The sequence below is a fragment of the Orcinus orca genome, chromosome 2, assembly GCF_937001465.1.
Source record: "Orcinus orca chromosome 2, mOrcOrc1.1, whole genome shotgun sequence".
NCBI lineage: Eukaryota > Metazoa > Chordata > Mammalia > Artiodactyla > Delphinidae > Orcinus > Orcinus orca.
This window is the reverse complement of record NC_064560.1, coordinates 155,832,948-155,853,422: the sequence shown is the minus strand read 5'-3', so window position 1 is coordinate 155,853,422 and position 20,475 is coordinate 155,832,948. Positions and strand designations below refer to the sequence as shown.

Here is a 20,475-nt window from a genome sequence, read left to right as displayed (position 1 = left end):
ATATGAATTTGGGAAACACCACAAACTACATTAGTTTCTTTGAAAATTATAATTTATGTTATTAGATGTTCAGTAATGCTCTATCACAAAGAACGTTTAAACTTGTTTAACCTAACGTATCCCAAATACGTTTTACTAAGGAACTTCTTTCCCTCCATATAATATCCATTAATATTTCATGGCTTTCCAAGGAATACCTTTGTGAAAAACTGTAATTTTTTAGTATCCTGGTGTTCTAGGTGTTTTTAGTTAAATAAATGTTTTATAGATGAAAATTAGTTAATAACTGTAACTTAGTTTAGCCTAAGTTTTTCTGTCATGAATTCCCTTAACTCTTAGAGCTAACTATATACTTCTTATGCTTAGCTGCACAGCCTGACTGAACTGCTTTAAACAGGCTGCCTTCTTTTCTATTTCCTTGTTTTTGTTCATTATTTCCCCTGAGGTGCCACTTAGCTTGCCTGAGTCCCCAAAGATTCAGATCCAGGGACACTGGGTACAATTGAGTGGTGTTGGGTGAAGGAGGAATACTGTACTGAAAAGGATTAAATGAAAATGTATATACTTGAACGTTGAAATTCCCAGCTCACTTTTCATACTTGGCTCCCAGAGTGTTGTCAGCCAGTCTTATGTTTTTCAGGCAGGAGATTGGAAGATCTTTGGGGAATCCGTGTAAGAAAAAACCAAAACAGAGAAATTCTTTATTTTATTTTATTTTTATTGAAGTATAGTGATTCATAATTTTTAAAGGATGTACTCCATTTATAGTTATTATAAAATATTGGCTGTATTCCCTGTTGTACGTATCTTTGTAGCTCATTTTATACAGTATAGCTTGTGCCTTTTAATCCCCTACCCATATATTGCCCCTCTCCCCACCCCTCTCCCCACTAGTTTGTTCTCTGTATCTGTGAGTCTGTTTCTTTTCGTTATACTCACTAGTTTGTTATATTTTTTATATTCCACATGTAAGTGATATCATATAGTATTTGTCTTTCTCTGTTTGACTTATTTCTCTTAGCATAATACCTTAAGCTCCAAGTCCATCCATGTTGTTGCAAATGGCAAAATTTCATTCTTTTTTTATGGCTGAGTAGTATTCCAGTATCTATCTATCTGTCTATCTATATCACATCTTCTTTATCCATTCAGCTGTTGATGGACACTTAGGTTGGTTCTATAACTTGACAACTGTAAATAATGCTGCTATGAACATTGGGGTGCATGTATCTTTTCCAGCTAGTGTATTTGGTTTTTTTCGGATGTACACCCAGGAGTGGAATCGATGGGTCATATGGTAGTTCCATTTTTAGTTTTTTGAGAACCCTCCATACTGTTTTCCACAGTGGCTACACCAATTTACATTCCCACCAACAGTGTAGGAGGGTTCCCTTTTCTCTACATCCTTGCCAATATTTGTTATTTGTGTTCCTTTTGATAAGAGCCATTCTGACAGGTGTGAGGTGATATCTCATTGTGGTTTTGATTTGCATTTCCCTGATGATTAGCAATGTTGAGCATCTTTTTGTGTGCCTGTTGGCCATCTGCATTTCCTCTTTGCAAAAATGTCTATTCAGCTTTTCTGCCCCTTTTTTTTTTTTTTTTTTTTTTTGCGGTACGCGGACCTCTCACTGTTGTGGCCTCTCCCGTTGTGGAGCACAGGCTCCGGATGCGCAGGCTCCGTGCCATGGCGCACGGGCCCAGCTTCTCCGCGGCATGTGGGATCTTCCCGGACCGGGGCACGAACCCGTGTCCCCTGCATCAGCAGGCGGACTCTCAACCACTGCGCCACTAGGGAAGCCCTCTCCCCATTTCTTAATTGAGTTGTTTGTTTTTTTGATGTTGAGTTGTATGAGCTGTTTATGTATTTCAGATATTAACCCCTTATCGGTCATATCATTTGCAAATATTTTCTCCTATTCAGTAAGTTGTCCTTTTGTTTTGTCAAAGGTTTTCTTTGCTATGCAAAAGCTTTTTGGTTTAATTAGGTTTCATTTATTTATTTTTGCTTTTATTTCCTTTACTTTAGGGTTCAGCTATGAATAGCATTTACATGGTCATAATAAATCTAAATACTGTAAATTGATCCAAGCAAAATGAGAATATATCTATATTGGGTGGACAGGAGTAGGAGAATGGTGTATATGCATACAAGGGAAGTAGTGGTGGTTGAAAAATGGCACCAAATCCTCATCTTTCTTAACAGAAAGAAGTTAGTAACATCATTAAATAGGTAATTAAAACTGAAAAATCAAAATATTTCACTGGAATATGATTTACAAGTGTAGAGGAAAGTATCAAAAGAAACAATTGAGAGCAGAGAAGTAAGTCGGAGGCTGTGCAGAGGATTGTTTTCATTTTTATGTTAAATCTTATAACTGACTAATTTATATGCATGTCTAACGTTGATAAAAAAGAAAATTAAATTAAGAAACAATTTTTAGTTCAACAACAATGTCCTGTTGTATAGCACAGGGAACTATATTCAGTAACCTGTGATAAACCATAATGGGAAAGGATATGAAAAAGAATACATATACATATAACTGAATCAACAGAAATTAATACAACACTGTAAATCAACTGCGCGTCCGGAGCCTGTGCTCCGCAATGGGAGAGGCCACAGCAGTGAGAGGCCTGCGTACTGCAAAAAAAAAAAAAAAAAAAATTAAAAATATTTTAGTTTAAAGGTCACCTCTTATAAAACCTTAACCCTTCTATCCAGAATTGCCCACTCTCTCCTTTTTGCTTTTACTCCTCATAGTACATGTTTCTGTTACAACACCTCTCACCGTAAGTTAAAACCCTCATTTTTGATAAGAAAGTCCAAAAAAAGTTCGCGCAGGCTCAGCGGCCATGGCTCACGGGCCCAGCCACTCCGCGGCATGTGAGATCTTCCCAGACCAGGGCACAAATCCGGGTCCCCTGCATCGGCAGGCAGACTCTCAACCACTGCGCCACCAGGGAAGCCCCCTCCCGAAAAAAGTTTTTGACCAACTTGAGTACATAAGCTTTTAGGACTATGGATAAAATAGTTAAATATCTTCTTATAGCATTTATCAATAGTTATTAATTTAATTATTCAAATCATTTGTTTAAACATATGAATTTAGAAGTATTTTTTCTGTTCTCTCATTTCTTTAAATGTCAACTTTCCAGAACACAGTTATATGCACTTCCATCTGAAAGATTTGTGATATAGTCCCTTTTGAATCCATTAATGGTGTTCTCATTAGACTTTTATACCCAACTATAAGTTTCATTGACTTAACATTGTACAGTTTTTATTCATTCTGTAGGAATAATTGTGATCCTTACAATGTATCTGCTTACTATTCACTTTTTAAAGTGATCTCAAAAATTGTTTACAGTGACATTCAGTACTTGCAATGATATGTTCATGTTCCTAGGAATCAATGATTAATGTTGGATTTATTTGCCACTTTTGTTTTTCTTTTGGTTCTATTTGTTTACTTCTATAAGCATCAAAAAATACCCCAAAGACAAGCTTTAACTGAGATCATTTAAAGTAAACATCTTACCTAAGCAGTATCTTGTTCAAAATAAAAGTAAATGAGAGAATATCTTATAATGAGAGACTTTGTAAGTACTCATAGGTGACTTCTTTTCTGGAGAATGATTGTGGGGAATAAAATTTTGCTTTATATTTGGGTATACACATGTATTTCTTTACATGTCTGTCTTATACTTCCACCTTATCCGTAGACTATAGGCATTTAAAGTAAGGACTAGGTCTTATATAAATATAATACAATCCTCATAAACATATTTGTTAATTATTTTTACCAAGGCACTTGCTTACTTGGTAGAGTTTATAGGCGCATATTAAAAGATTGCCTTTTGAGTAATTGTGTTTATCTAAGTAGTTCACTAATACTTTCTAATTTGTATTAATTTGTTCAAGGTATCTAGCAGAGTAGAAAAGGATTATAATGATCTTTTTGATGGAGAAGATACAAGTAGTGCTGGTGATTTTCTAAATGACAATGCAGTCGAAACCCGCTCTTTTTCAAAACGGATTATAAATGATGAGGAAGATGATGATGACCTCATGCTGGCTTCAGGTTGTCCTAGACAGCGAAGTCATATCCTAGAAGATGATGAAAACTCAGTTGGTATGAATTGACTTTGTGAATGTGATGATCCATCTTACTGATCAATATTTTCAATTTTTTATTAAAACTATTATTTAAAGTCAGTACTGGATTGGTAGAATGTAGCTATAGCATTAAATACGTATGTTGAAAAAGGTTTCAAAACAATGATCTAAGCTTCTGCTTTAGCAAACTAGAAGAAGAGGAAATTAAACGCCAAGCGAGCAAAAGGAAGGAAATGATAAAGAACAGAATTCAATGAAATTGACAACCAAAAGCTATAGAAAAGTCAGTCAAACCGAAAGCTTATTCTTTGAAAAGATCAATAGAACTGATAAATCTCTATCCTGATTGATCAAGAAAGAAAGACACAAATGACTAATATAAGAAATGAAAGGGGTATCATCACCATGTATCCCATAGACCTTCACTATCCAATATGATAGCCACTAGCCACTTATGGCTTTTGAGCACTTAAAATGTGGCTAGTTCAAATTGAGGTGTGTTTTAAGTATAAAATGCAACCAGATTTTGAAGACAGTACAAAAAAGAGAATGTAAAATATCTTGGTCGTTTTTTACATTGAGTACATGTTGAAATTATATTTTAAATGCAGTATATTATTACAATTAATTACACCTGTTTCTTTTTACTATTTATGGCTACTAGAAAATTTTAAGTTACATATGTAACTCACATTATATTTCTGTAAGATAGCACTGCTATTAATAACAAAAGTTTAATAGGTGAATATTATGAACAACTTTGTGTCCATAAATTCAACAACTTAGATAAAATAGATAAATTCTTTGAAAGACACAAACTACCAAGCTAACTCAAGAAATAGGTAACCTGGCCTCAACTAAAAGATCCTGCGTGCTGCAACTAAGGCTCCCACACGTGGCAACTAAGACCCGGTGCAGCCAATTAAATAAATAAATAAATATTAAAAATTTTTAAACAAAAAGAAATAGGTAACCTGAATAGTTTGGTATCTGTTAAAGATACTGGGATTGTAATGAAAAACCTTTAAATAAAGTGACTGTTACAACTTATATGCTAAAATTAACACATTTGAACATTACCAAGTGAAATGCCAGTGTACAGTGGTAAGTTGTGCTGCATTTAAAGCATATAGGGTTTATAGGATAGCACTCTTCAAATGTTTGGTTTCAGGAGCTCATTACATTCCTAAAATTTTTTGAGGACCCCAAAGAAAATTGTTTGTGGAGTTATATTTATTGTTATTTACTATGTTAGAAATTAAAACTGAGAAATTTTAAAAATATTCATTTTAAAGTAACATTAATAAACTCATTATATGAAAATAACATTTTTTATGAAAATAAAACAACTCTAGAAAAATGATATTATTTTACCATTTTGCAGATCTTAGCATAGAAGACAGCTGGATTCTTTCATGTGCTTCAGGATTCAGTCTACTGCCATATATTTGTTTTTGTTTGAAGTATGTGAAAAAAATTTAGCCTCACACAATATGTAGTTTGAAAAAAGAGAAGTATTTTAATAGCCTATTGAAAGAATTGTGGCTATTCTTCTTCGATGTTGCACCAAAACGCAACAAATGGTAATTTCTTAAAGATTACTTGCAATGTGGAATCTGAAAACTTTTCGGTGAACTTTTCAACTCTATTATTACATTAAAATCCATTGGTCTAACTTGAATGGATCTTTTACCATGTTTGATTTTTTCACATATGCATTGTTAATTTGGAAAATACTGTTTCCTGAGCTTTGCAGACCTTCCTAATATTGCCACGTTATCCAGAATAATATTTGTTAGTATCATCGCCAATCTCATCAGAAGTTTTTAAATATTACAAAGCAGTCAAGCTCATGGTGGCAGATACACGTTTTTCACTATTCTGATTTTCACTTGAAAGCTCCAGTTTTATCATTGACCACAAATTCTGTCAGTTATTTTTCTTAAATGACCAGCTCACTTCATTTTTAAGCAAATGTTTGCCACATACTTGATAAACCATAGTTTATCTGGTATTTCCAATAAAAATGGTGTTACATGAAAAAATTAGCTAGTTCAGCTTACAACTCAACTGCAGAATTGCTTTTTTTTTTTGAGACAACCATCACAGTTCTTTTTTTTTTTTTTTTTAATTTTTTGGCCACACTACACAGCATGTTTTTTTTAAAAATTTTTTGACCGTGCTGCACAGCATGTGGGATCTAGTTCCCTGACCAGGGATCAAACCTACAACCCCTGCATTGGAAGCACAGAGTCTTAACCACTCGACCACCAGGGAAATCCCCCATCACAATTCTTTATGCACACTTACCATTTTAACACAGAGAACATTTTTTAAAAATCTATGCAAAGATCAAGATTTAATAAAATTAATATTTTTACTATTTTTACTGCAATTGATTAACAATATACTGACTACTAATACAGATTGGTGCCACTGCTTTGATTCATGCTAAGGTACCAGCAGTTTTACCCTCCATTGCTTTTGAATGATCACTGCAGATGTTAACACAGTGAAAGAGGCAAATAGTATTAAAATGTTAGTATTACTAAATATGAATGGACAAGGTTATTAGATTTCGTAATGCTTTTCTTTTTCAAGGTAATAGGTATTTATGATTCTCTAATTATAATCCTTTGTTTTCTAGATGTTACAATGATAAAAACTGGTTCTGGTTTTCTCAAAGAAGAGGAGGAGGATGATCAGGCAGGCAGCATTCACAATCTACCAGTTGTAACATCCCAAAGGCCATTTTATGATGGTCCTATGCCAACGCCCCGGCAAAAGCCATTCCAGTCAGGTTCTACACCCTTGCATCTCACTCACAGATTCATGGTAAGCCTTTCATCTACATGTAACTTTAAAATAGTTTTATCTCACTTTTAAGCATTTTATCTCACTGTAGTTAATTTTGTGTGGTAAAAATATTTGTTAAAAACCTTGGTTAACTGGCCTGGAACACTTTGATTGATTATAATTTTGTGCTTGATTTATTTTATGGTTAACTCACAGTTTTAATCTTATTTCAACCTTATTATTGAATGTTGTGTTAAATAAAATTCTGCTTTGCAAAATGACATATAATGAACATAATAAATGTGACTGTATATCTTGTAGTACCTCTTGGCTATACTTCCAAACTTTACTTCTCATATTAGTTTTTATATAGGAGATTGTACTGATTCCAGCACACTAGTTAGAAGGTGTTTTTTAGAAAGCAACTACTGGTATGGTATACTATTAGAAGGTGATAAGTGCTATGAAAAAAAAGCTATCTGCCCCTTTTCCCCATGCCAATGGAATATATTCTCCAGAAGCACAGAGATTTTTCTATTTTGTTTACTGATAGCACTTAGAACAAGGTATGGCACAATAGGCATTCAATATATATTTATGGATGAATGACTATATTAACTTTTTGTCTTAAGTTTGAGAGCTAAAAAAGTTTAATATTTTTATTTGTTGATTATTTGAGGTTTTCCACTGAGGACTTTGACAGTTGTCCTTCTTAAATTGTATGGTCCTGGCATAAATTTGTAGATAAATATTAAAGGTGATGTTTTATTAAAAAAAAAAAAACAACCTTTTTATTGCCATCAGTAATCATCTTCAAGTAATAGATCTTAATTTTTCTAATATTGTCAAATACTTTATAGTTGTATTTGTGGTAAGGGAAAGGAAACACTAGGGCCTACCCTGCGTAGTGTGAGCCTGTAGTGTACATGAGTGGAAGACAAGTTTTCCAAATGGTATCAATTTATGCTGCCTTTTTTTTTTTAATTCCTGTTTTGTGTGTGTGTGTGTGTGTTTAATTATTTTTATTTAGTTTTGGCTGTCAACACAGGTCTTCGCTGCTGCGAGCAGGCTTTCTCTAGATGCAGCGAGCGGGGGCTACTCTTTTGTTGCAATGCACGGGCTTCTCACTGCGGTGGCTTCTCTTGTTGCAGAGCACAGGCTCTAGGCATGCGGGCTCAGTAGTTGCAGCACATGAGCCCTAGAGCATGTGGGCTTCAGTAGTTGCAGTGCACAGGCTTTAGGGCTCATGGGCTTCAGTAGTTGTGGCACGTGGGCTCAATAGTTGTGGCTTGCAGGCTCTAGAATGCAGGCTCAGTAGTTGTGGCACACGGGCTTAGTTGCTCCATGGCACGTGGGATCTTCCCAGACCAGGGATCGAACCCGTGTCCCCTGCATTGGCAGGCGGATTCTTAACCACTGAGCCACGAGGGAAGTCCTATGCTGCCTTAAAATGTATATATTTATGCCATAACTATAAACCAGTTAGTGGACCAAAAGAAATATGCAGTCATATTTGTAAGTAAATACATTTTTGAAATGTTTTGTTTGATGAATTTAATGGTTCAGTTGTCCAAAGGTGAATTGTAAAGTATTTTTTTATGACAGTAATATAATTTTTTTAAATATTAGGTAAAATATTCCATTTGCTAATAAATAAGTATATATGTACCTTCTTCTCATGAGGAAGAGAATAATTAGTAATTGTTGCTCCGATGTTACTACTGTTACCTGAAACTATTTAGAGGTAAGTAAGCCGTGGTTGCTCCCATAACTTAATCCCTGATACAGACTACATTATTTGTTAATTTGTACTATTTTAGTCTGTTGATTCTAAGAACTTTACTCTTTCTCAGACTTGTATTTAACCTTACATGTTTGTAGGTGTGGAACTCTATTGGAATTATTCGCTGCTATAATGATGAGCAAGACAATGCCATAGATGTGGAGTTCCATGATACCTCCATACACCATGCAACACACTTAGCAAACACTTTGAATTATACAGTAGCGGATCTTTCCCATGAAGCTGTTTTGTTGGCATGTGAAAGCACTGATGAACTAGCAAGGTAAATTCAAGATTATTAGGAAGAATTTGTTACTGTTGAACTGTTGTACTAAAATGTTGAAATTCAGTACAAAAAGTTTGTAAGACAAAAAACAAAATTATGTCTTTTATAGTATGGAATTTCAGAAGGAAGAGTTTAGTACAAATAGCACACCCGTAATACCTCAGAACATATGTCTGTTTTTGCTTATTTGTCCCCTTCTTACATAAGAGTAATAAACGGATTAATTGTAAACAAGCAAGTTTAAGTAGTATAGAATTTTTAGAAAATGAAAATTCCCCCCAGAATTCTACTCTCAGATATAACTACTGTTAACAATTAACAGTTAATCTAATCCCAGCCTTGGACAACTACTGATGTGGGTTTTGTCACTATAGATTAGATTTGAAGCTTCTCTTTAAAAAAAAAAAAAGGAAAAACACACTAAAAATGTTAGTACTATTTGTCATTTTGACTTTTTAACTTGAAAACGTTTAACTTAGATATATTGGTTGGTTGCTAGGTAGGTAGGTAGATATAGAGACAAGAAAATTATGATGGAAAAGCAGTGGATGCAGAATCTGTATTTTTTTTAAAAAAGAAAAAATATTTTATTCAGCTTTGTTATTTCAGCCAGTTTGCCCTGTTAATTTTTTCAGCTGATCATAGTGCTTGTACACTTGATCATAGATTTTTACTAACTCCCAGGTGATTTGAAATGAAAATCCTTCTGACTGGATATATTAGTTCCTCGCTGCTCAAATTATGGTCCACAGACTAGGGGCGTGGGTCACGTGGGAGCATGTTGAAAACACAGAATCACAAACCCAAACCCAGACCTTCTGAGTCAGAATCTGCATTTTAACAAGATCCTCAGGTGATAGAGTATGCATTAAAGCCTGAGAAACACCAAATTGGGTCATTTTAATATTTTAATTGGTTTCCTAATTTACACATTGTAAAATCAACTCAATACTTTATTATTGAATTAAATCAGTTTACTAAAATAATCGCTGTTGACTCAGTGTCTCTAACTCAGAATATCTTACATAATTAGAACATTTATTTCCATGGCAATTTTTTTAAATTGAAGTATAGTTTTTTTACAATGTTATGTTAGTTTCTGCTGTATAGCAAAGTGATTTAGCTATACATATGTATACATTCTTCTTTATATTCTTTTCCATTATGGTTTATCACAGGATATTGAATATAGTTTCCTGTGCTATACAGTTGGACCTCAGTGTTTATCCAATTCTGTGTATAATAGTTTGCATCTACTAACCCCAGACTCCAAATCCATCCCCTCACATCCCCCTTCCCCCTTGGCTCCATGTGCAATTTTGATTTCAGATTGTTAAGATTGTTATGGTTTCCTGATTGATCATTGTTCTTCTCTTTGTTTTCCTAGATATATTATTTCAGAGTCATATACAATGTTATCCTTTTATTTATTTTATTTTATTTTTTAAATATTTTATTGAAGTGTAGTTGATTTACAATATTATGTTAATTACTGCTGTACAGCTAAATAATTCAGTTATATATATTCTTTTTCATATTCTTTTCCATTATGGTTTATCACTGGATATTGAATATAGGTTCTTCTGCTATACAGTAGGACCTTGTTGTTTATCCATCCTGTATATTCTAGTTTGCATCTGTTAATCCCAAACTCCCAATCCTTCCCTCCCCCACCCACCCTCCCGCTTGGCAACCACAAGTCCGTTCTCTATGTCTGTGAGTCTGTTTCTTTTTCTTGGATATGTTCATTTGTGTTGTATTTTAGATTCCACATATAAGTGATATCATATGATATTTGTCTTTCTCTTTCTGATTTACTTCAATTAACATGATAATGTCTAGGTCCACCCCCCCCACCCCTTTTTTTTTCCGGCTGAGCTGCGTGGCTTGGGGGATCTTAGTTCCCTGACCAGGGATTGACCCGCATCCTCAGTAGTGAAAACGTGGAATCTTAACCACTGGACCGCTAGGGAATTCCCATCCCCCTTTATTTTATTTTTATTTATTTATTTATTTTGGCTGCACTGGGTCTTCGTTGCAGCATGCGGGATCTTTTAGTTGCAGCACGTGGACTTCTTAGTTGTGGCATGCATGCCGGATCTAGTTACCTAACCAGGGGTGGAACCCAAGCCCCCTGCTTTGGGAGCGCAGAGTCTTACCTATTGGACCACCAAGGAAGTCCCTCATCTCTCTTTATTTTAAATTTGAATTTTAAATTACTGTTTAGGAAGTCAGTACTGCCTCTGATTCTAAATACTATGGTATCTACGTTTTGAAGCTTAAGTTTCATAATAACTTGCATGTATGTAAATATGCAAAGAAAAAAGACTGGAAACACAAATCAGATTGTTAGCAGTGGTTGGTAATCTTGCTGGTGGGATTATGATTTTTTTTTTCTTTTTCTCTTTGTTCTCCCATATTGAATTTTCTTTTTTGCAAAGAGAGGACTCTTGCCTAACATTTTGATGCTTCCTTCCTTTTTAAAAATTTGGTTGTGATTTTTGTGTGTATTTGCAGCCTAGGATCACACTCTGCTGATTTTATCCTGCTTTTTTTCATTTAACAATATATTGTGAGCATTTTCCTGTATCTTTAAATATTCTTCAGTAACATGACTATTAATGGTTTTAACATAGTTCATTTTAAGGATATTTCATAATTACTTTCTTAAAGCCATTTTTGTATTATTTGTGTGTAATAGAAAAATAAACTATTTGATTGTTACTGGGTGTAATGATTAGTTATATATATGTATAAAATATCAAATGTGAAAGTTTGATTGTTTCTGTCTTGTTTTAATTTTTAGCAAGCTTCATTGCCTGCACTTTAGTTCATGGGATTCAAGCAAAGAGTGGATAGTAGACATGCCTCAGAATGAAAATATTGAAGCCATATGTCTTGGTCAGGGATGGGCTGCTGCTGCCACTAGCGCCTTGCTCCTTCGCTTGTTTACCATTGGAGGTGTTCAGAAAGAGGTCTTCTGTCTCCCTGGGCCTGTTGTGTCAGTGGCAGGACATGGAGAACAGCTTGTCATTGTTTATCACAGAGGTAGATTTTTTCTGCTATTTTATAGTTTTACCATGACCTGAAGTAAAATGGAAATTACTTAAGCTTTTTTTCTCTCTGTTTTGGATTGTATCTCCTTTTGCATTTATTTTAGTATTTGAATCAGTATAATCTTTGTACAGAATTTTGTTGTATTCACTAATAGCAATGAAAATGAAAACATTTTATTTATAGAAAAACTGTACTATAGAAAGCATTCTAAGGTAGAGTTTGGTTAATTGCTTCCATGTCTATATCTTATAAGAATTATCAGAGTTTAAATGCCTCAAAAAATAAACTAACTCCTTGTGTGAAGTACCAAAGCAACTTTGAATGTGACTTAAAAAGTTGTTGCCTCCTTTTCCTCACTTCATATTCTGTCCTCAGTCCCCATCGCTGTGCTAAGGCTGGTTTTATTAAGGTTAGCGATGATCTTTTTATGCTTATTTATTTAAATAATTCCACCAGAAATACTTTCTTCTCTTGGCTTCTGTGATGTCACTTGCCCATTTTTTTTTCCTTAGGAGCTGATAACTCTTTCAGCTCCTTTGCTGGCTCCTATTCCTGTGCCCCCCTCTTAGCTGGAGTACTCCAGGGCGCAGTCACAGCCCCCTTCTCTTCCTTTCACTAGGTCAGGAGCTATTAGTCTTTCGACTGCTTAGCCCTAGTGAGAAATATATTCTATGTTGCTGTTCTGTACATACCTGCAGATATAACTAGAATGAAAGTCTCATGGACAATATTTACTCTTTGATTTCATTTTTCTTTAAATTCTGGTTGTAACTCTGGATTGATTTCATGACTCAAAGGTCAAAAAATGCAGTTTGAGAAACTACTTTGGGATATCTCATTAACACCCATGGCTTTAATACATCTATATGTTCATGACTTCTAAATTAATATCACCAGCCCTACCCGCTCCTTGTGTCTCCAGACTTACATATCCAATTGCTGACTTGAAATCTCTATGTAGAGTTTTGATATTTATCTCATACTTAACTTGGTCACAATAAAGCCTCTGGGCTTTCTTTTTCCCTCCAAACTTGCTTCTTAGTTTTTCCATTTCAGTAAACGGCATACTATCAATCTAGCTACTCAAGCCAGAAATGTTAAGGGTTATCCTTTCTTTCCCTCACATCCCCACATTTCTGACTTTGTCAGCAAAGTCATTATCACGTCAGTTCACACAACGCATTGCACATCTGTCTCTTTTTATCTCCACTAAAACCCCAGTGCAACCCAGACATCATCTCTTGGACTGTTGGAATAACCTCCTAACTAGCTTTTCAGCTTCAATTCTTGCCTGCCACAATCCATTCTCCACATGGCAACGTAGGTGATTTCTTAAAAACAAATCCAATCACTTCCCTCTTCTGCTCAGAATCCTCTGATGTCTTCCTATTGCTTTAGAATAAAAATCAAACTTGTTATCCCAGGTGGCAAGGTCCTACATGATCTGACCTTTGCCTGCCTCTTCAGCCTCATCTCTTACCACTTTTTTTCTTGTTACTGGTTCTGGCCCTACTGGCTTCTTTGTGTTCTTCAAACTCACCAAGCTTGTTCTCAACTTAGGCCCTTTTCATTAGCTTTTCCCTGTCTACTGTAGTGCCCCTCCCCCTATCATTTGGATGGCTGACTCCAACTTGCAAATCATATCTCGGTTTAAATTTCACTTTCTCAAAAGGCCACTTTTGTCTGTCCAATCTAAAGTAGCCACTCAGTCTGACACTCTGTATCACATTAGTATTTTCATCTTTGATCATGACACTTAGTATTTTCTTTCTTTTTATATTAGTTTTTCCTCTCCTACCTGAATATGAGTTTCATGAGAACGCTGACTTTGTCTTGTTTACCATTGTAGCCTCAGTACCTGGTACAAAGTAAGCTCTCTTTAAATACGTCTTGAGTGAATGAATTACCACTTATAAACACTTTATATAAATAGTCCACGTAACATACTATTCTGCTTCTAATCCCTGAATGGTGCCTCAGGTAAGTGGATTATCTATAAAAAGTACTGCTGATTTAGGAATTTATCACAAAATAAAATTCAATTCAGAGAAAATAATTTAAACTACATCATAGCTAAAAAACCTTTGATACCTGATTTATATTTACATTTTCTCACTAGGTACAGGATTTGATGGGGATCAGTGCCTTGGAGTTCAACTGCTGGAGCTGGGCAAAAAGAAAAAACAAATTTTACATGGTGATCCTCTTCCTCTTACAAGGAAATCCTACCTTGTATGGCTTGGCTTTTCAGCTGAAGGCAAGATAAATTCATTTATATTAAAGTCATTTCTCAAGAAGAAAATTGCTTCAATATTTATTCCTAATTAATTTGCTTAAAGATAAATTGTCTATATTTTATGTTTAAATTTATTTATTTTAATATATTGGCAGAGCTGGAAACTGGAATTTCCAGGCGAGGTAGCCACTGTTTTATGTACAAGATCTCTTCATCAGAATTCTGATTAGAAAACTTACAAAGAGGGAAATAAATTTTTCTGAAAGTTTATTAGCTAGCAAAAAGGAGATACAAATCAGTGTTCAAGTTTTGGCTTTTTTAGCGGATTCTACGTGAAAATCAGGAATTTTCTACTGATTTCCACTATAGTAACCACTAACCACATGTGGCTATATATAGAGCACTTGAAAAGTGGCTAATTTGAGTTGAGATGTGCTATAACTATAAAATACTCTCCAAGTTTTGAAGGCTTAGTATGAAATTAAAAAAATGTAAAAATTTTCAATAATTCTTTTATATTGATTACATGTTAAAATGATAATATTTTGGATATATTCGATTTAATAAAATATATTATTAACTTCACTTTTTTTTCCCCTTTTGTCATGTGGCAGGAGGAAATTAAAAATTACATTTGTGGCCCACATGATATTTCTGTTGAACAGTGTGCTGTTGTAGACTCACTTAACAGTGGGTTATGACAGATGATTTGAAGGACACTGAGGAGTACCTTATTTTAAGGCACTTGTTAACCCTGTCTTCTGGCTTAAATATTTCTATTATTGGAGATTCATGCCCTTTAATTACATCATTGGAAACTCCAGTTTGTCTTTAAAAAAACCCAACCATTTCTGGATGTGTTTTCTATTGGGATATTAATTAGTCACTTATGCTTTAATAATGTGACCATTAATAACTTCCATTCATATAGCTTTATTTTTTTCTCCCAGTTACCAATCAGATCTAGACCCTGAGGAAACTGCTGTTTGCAGAGTAAGAGGGGTGTGAAGTCGCAGATAAAAAAAGGATAATTAGGGAATTTGCCATGTACTTCCTGAAATGGGAGCAGAGTAGGTGGGAAACAGGGATGCTTACTTGTTTCCTAGGTAAGTCTAGGAGCAGAACAGTGGGGAACTGTTGGGGAACAGAACAGTGACAAGGCCGAGAGAGGGGGGAGGAAGAAGAGTACTAAAGACAGATTTCTCTACATCATCACCTTGCATTAGGTTCTCCTCATTTTTCCAAGTCTCTCTTGACCAAGGAAACTTCAGATTCAATTTTAACTTCTTTACTGAAATTGGCTTTGAAAAACTGCTGTATTCCAGCAGGTGGCGTAGTTTTCTCTGAATTGATCAGGGTTTTTTTTCCTCTTTTTTTTGGATAAATTTTAGTCACATCACATGCAATTTTTTTTTCCTTTGATTCAGTTAGGTCTTACTCTATGTGGTTAGTGAAATTTTATGGGAAATAATCTTGGATTATTTGCCTTTTGGGTTTTGGGAGGATTTTTTTGGTTTGGGTTTTTTTGTTTGTTTTTTGTTTTGCTTTTGAATTGAAAGTTGATTGATTGGTGTGTGTATTTGAAAAAGGTTATTTAACAAATATGTAGCTATGTTTCCAAGTGATTTGTTTTTCTGTTGGTATATAGGTACCCCATTTTACGTGGATTCAGAAGGCATTGTTCGAATGCTTAACAGAGGACTTGGTCATACATGGACTCCTGTATGTAACACAAGAGAACACTGCAAAGGAAAATCTGATCACTACTGGGTGGTTGGTATCCATGAAAATCCCCAGCAACTGAGGTGGGCTATTAGAAAATGCTTAGTTGACTCTTTTTAAAAAGTACTTTGAAATTCTTTATTATGCTTATCTTTAAAGGTATTTTAAAAATCTTTAACCTTAGCTCATTTACTTGCTTTCCATATTCACTAAATTAGGAATTTGTTTACATTCACTTTGAAGTTTTCAACCAGTTGCTTGACTTGGAACCTATTGAGCAAAATAGAAACTAAGGGAATTCCCTGGAGGTCTAGTGGTTAGGACTCTGCGCTTCCACTGCAGGGGGCATGGTTTTAATCCCTGGTGGGAGAACTGAGATCCCGCAAGCCGAGCTGTATGGCCTAAAAAAAAGAAAAGAAAACAATTTTATTAGTGTGACTAGCATTATTTCAGCCAGATAGGGAGGGGAGTTTGGGGTAAACATCACATTTCATCTTTTATTATGGCCTTTTATTTTAAACTTTGATTTAGAATTGAATATATAATTTAGTTGCTTTTTGAGATTTTTAGCTTAATTATTGTTATAGGGGAGTGGGCTAGTAGAAATTTAGTAGTTGACTGCAAGTGTAGAATTCTCAGTACATATAGTCTCTATTCAGTATTGTGTTGAGTATTTACCTCTTTTTTGACACCAGATATCTTCTTGGTCTAAAAGACTGTCAGTGACATTGGACAGATACTTGGTGAACAAAGAAGTCTCTGCTTTCATGGAGCTTATAGTCTGACTGGGGAGACAGATAACAGAAACAACTAAATATTAATTACTATTAGAATAAATACTACCCATTAATCTGAGCAGACCCATGATAAAGAATAACAGAAGAGCATTTTCTAGATAGTATGGTCATAGAAGACTCGTTTTTTTTTTAAATAAATTTATGTATTTATTTATTTATTTTTGGCTGCATTGGGTCTTCGTTGCTGCGTACGCGCTTTCTCTAGTTGTAGTAAGTGGGGGCTACACTTCGTTGTGGTGCACAGGCTCTAGGCTTGCGGGCTCAGTAGCTGTGCCACATGGCTCAGTAGTTGTGGCTTGCGGGCTCTAGAGCGCAGGCTTAGTAGTTATAGTGCACGGGCTTAGTTGCTCCGCAGCATGTGAGATCTTCCTGGACCAGGGCTCGAACCCGTGTTCCCTGAATTGGCAGGTGGATTCTTAACCACTGTGCCACCAGGGAAGTCCCAGTCACAGAAGACTCTTAATGGAGGTAGTATTTAGAATGAGACCTGGTGGCCAAGGGGGTCTGTTATGGAAGAATGGATTGAAAAACAATCCATGAAGAGTAAACAGCATGTACAAAGGCTGTGAGTTCAGAAAGAACTTGGTGTGTTTGAGGAATTAAAAGGATGTAAACATGGCTGGAGTACAAAGAAGCAAGAGGTAGCAGGGAATATAAATCCAAGTTGGTATCAGTAAGTTAGACATAGGCTGCATTATAGGCCATGATAGAGAAGTTTGGATTTTCTTTGAAGTATAACAAGAAGTCATTCAAGTGTTTTATCCAGGGGAATGATATAATCTGATTTATACTATAAAAAGAAAAATGTATGTGGTAAATGGATTGGCAAGGGTAGGACTGGAAGCAGGGAGACCAATTTTTCAACCAGGGGTTTTTCCACTCTTCTGGGGATGTTTAGAAATGTGGGGTATTGTTTTTAGTTGTCACAAGGATTAGGACTTACTCTATCATTCGGAGTAGGCTGGAACTAGTGTGGGGAAGTGGAAATGAAGAGAAGCAGATTCAAGATAGAAACAGGATTTGCTGGTAGTTTGGGGGTTGGGAATGAGAGAAGAATCAATGACACCTACATTTCTAGTTAAAGCTACTAGATAAAGAGTTGTACCATTTATAGAAATAAGGAAGATAAAAATGAATACTCTCTTGGGTGTGTTAAGCCTGCACAATATCCAAAGGAAGATATCAAGAAGGTATTGGGGGCTTCCCTGGTGAAGCAGTGGTTAAGAATCCACCTGCCAATGCAGGAGACATGGGTTTGGGCCCTAGTCTGGGAAGATCCCACGTGCCACAGAGCAACTAAGGCCGTGCACCACAACTACTGAGCCTGCTCTCTAGAGCCCGCCAGCTACAACTGTTGAGCCTGCATGCCACAACTACTGAAGCCCACGCACCTAGAGCCCGTGCTCCGCAACAAGAGAAGCCTCCGCAATGAGAAGCCTGCGCACCACAACAAAGAGTAGCCCCCGCTCACCGCAACCAGAGAAAAGCCCGCTCGCAGCAACGAAGACCCAAAATGACCAAAAATAAATTAATTAATTTAAAAAAAGAAAAGAAAGAGAAAATGCTTAAGTTTAAAAAGAAAAAAAAGGAAGGTATTGGAATATATGATTCAAACTCAGAAATTTTGGCTGGTTATATACATTTGGGAATCATCAGATTATAGAAGGTATATAAAGTTATAGTAATAAATGAGAAGAAAGAGACAAAAGGTATCAGTCCAACCCCAAAGAAATTCCAGCATTTAGAGGTCAGTTATTGGAGTAGAAGCTTTTGAATGAGAAAAAGGAAGATTAACTAAGCAATTAAGAGAAAAATCGCCTGAAGAGGGTAATGTCATAGAAACTATAAGTGGAGACTATTTCAAGAAGCAATAATCAGAAAGTGAAATTAAAATGGCTTTCAAATATATGAAAAGATGATTGATGTCACTTGAAGTAAGATTAAACACAAATGAGAACTAAAAAGAGATTTCTCTTTTTACCTATTAAATTAGAAAAATCTGAAAATTTGATAACACTCTTAGCTGGTGAGGCTGTGGGGAAATAACCACGTTTATGTATTGCTGATGGGAGTGTAAGTTGGTCACAATCCCTGTGGAAGGCAATTTGTCAAGACTATCAGAATTAGAAATGCATATGCCCTTTGACCCAGTGAATCTGTCTTTAGGATTTATCCTTCTGAAAAACTGGTACTTGCTATTTGAAGTATAATCCATGGAAAAGAACACATATAATGTTGGCAAGGGTGTGGAGAAAAGGGAACCCACATATACTGTTGTTGGGAATGTAAATTGGTACAGCCACCGTGGAGAACAGTATGGAAGTTTCTTAAAAAGCTAAAAATAAACCCAGAAATGACCCAGAAATTCCACTGCTGGGTATATATCTGAAGAAAACCAAAAACACTAAGTGGACAAGATTCATGCATCCCCGTGTTCGTAGCAGCGTTATTTACAGTTGTCAAGTTACGGAAGCAACCTAAGTGTCCATCAACTGCTGAATGGATAAAGAAGATGTGGTATATATACATGATTTTTTTTTTTGCGGTACGCGGGCCTCTCACTGTTGTGGCGTCTCCCGTTGCGGAGCACAGGCTCCGGACGCGCAGGCTCAGCGGCCATGGCTCACAGGCCCAGCTGCTCCGCGGCATGTGGGATCTTGCCGGACCAGGGCACGAACCTGTGTCCCCTGCATCGGCAGGTGGACTCTCAACAATTGCGCCACCAGGGAAGCCCTATATGATTTTTTTAAAGATATTTTATCAGGTGTAATGAGAGGGAAGAAGATAGGTGCAAATGCAGATAGATTTAGTGGATGAAAGGTGACAGGAATTCTTGTCTGATGCCTCCTGTTTTGGTGGCAGATTTTGAAGCAAGATAGAGGGTATTTTTGAAGGCATTGGTTGGCAGTGTGGATGTTTGAGAAGACATAGTCTTCTTAAAGAATATGAAATTGAGCTTAGTAGAAAATCATAGAGGAATTGCTGGTTATTATTTCTGTATGTTTTCAAAGTCTCCAGATAGTCCATTATTGACATATTTAGTATCAGAAGGAATTTATTAAACTTTTAAAAAATTCTAATTAAGTTTTGGCTGCGTTGGGTCTCTGTTGCTGCACACGGGCTTTTCTCTAGTTGAGGCAAGCGGGGGCTACTCTTCGTTGCACTTCACAGGCTTCTCATTGTGGTGGCTTCTCTTGTTGCAGAACACAGGCTCTAGGCACTCGGGCTTCAGTAGTTGTGGCTCGCGGGCTCTAGAGCACAGGCTCAGCAGTTGTGGTGCACGGGCTTAGTTGCTCTGCAGCATGTGGGATCTTCCAGGACCAGGGCTTAAACCCGTGTCCCCTGTATTGGCAGGCAGATTCTTAACCACTGCACCACCGGGGAAGTCCCTAGTTAACTGTTTCTAACAGTTCTTAGAGTGTAGGTTGTTCTCAGGGATATTTTTACATGTCTGTTTCCAGGAATCAAGTTTTTAGTAACTTGAATGAAAGAATGCATATTATCTTAATCAGAGGTTTAGTTTTTAACCTAGAAGGATTTTTACTGTTCCATCTAATGTTTATTCAAGTAAGATGATTCATTTTGTTTGTTAATATTATTATCTTAAGGAAGTACATGAAGTTATTCATTTGCAATGAATAATTTTGGTTTTTCATTTAATATTAAAACTATTTTATC

The 20,475-nt window shown here is 35.8% G+C and overlaps 1 protein-coding gene across 2 annotated transcripts in view; it reads left to right on the top strand.

The window, feature by feature from the left end:
- Positions 1 to 20,475, top strand: part of WDHD1 (WD repeat and HMG-box DNA binding protein 1) — an 81,731-nt gene that overhangs the window by 17,788 nt on the left and 43,468 nt on the right. For both annotated transcript variants that reach the window (XM_049706241.1, XM_004279331.3), the window contains exons 11-16: positions 3,926 to 4,136; positions 6,768 to 6,955; positions 8,798 to 8,982; positions 11,792 to 12,033; positions 14,162 to 14,299; positions 15,927 to 16,083. In XM_049706241.1, the coding sequence (XP_049562198.1) occupies positions 3,926 to 4,136; positions 6,768 to 6,955; positions 8,798 to 8,982; positions 11,792 to 12,033; positions 14,162 to 14,299; positions 15,927 to 16,083 (1,121 nt within the window). The remainder of the gene's footprint in view (positions 1 to 3,925; positions 4,137 to 6,767; positions 6,956 to 8,797; positions 8,983 to 11,791; positions 12,034 to 14,161; positions 14,300 to 15,926; positions 16,084 to 20,475) is intronic.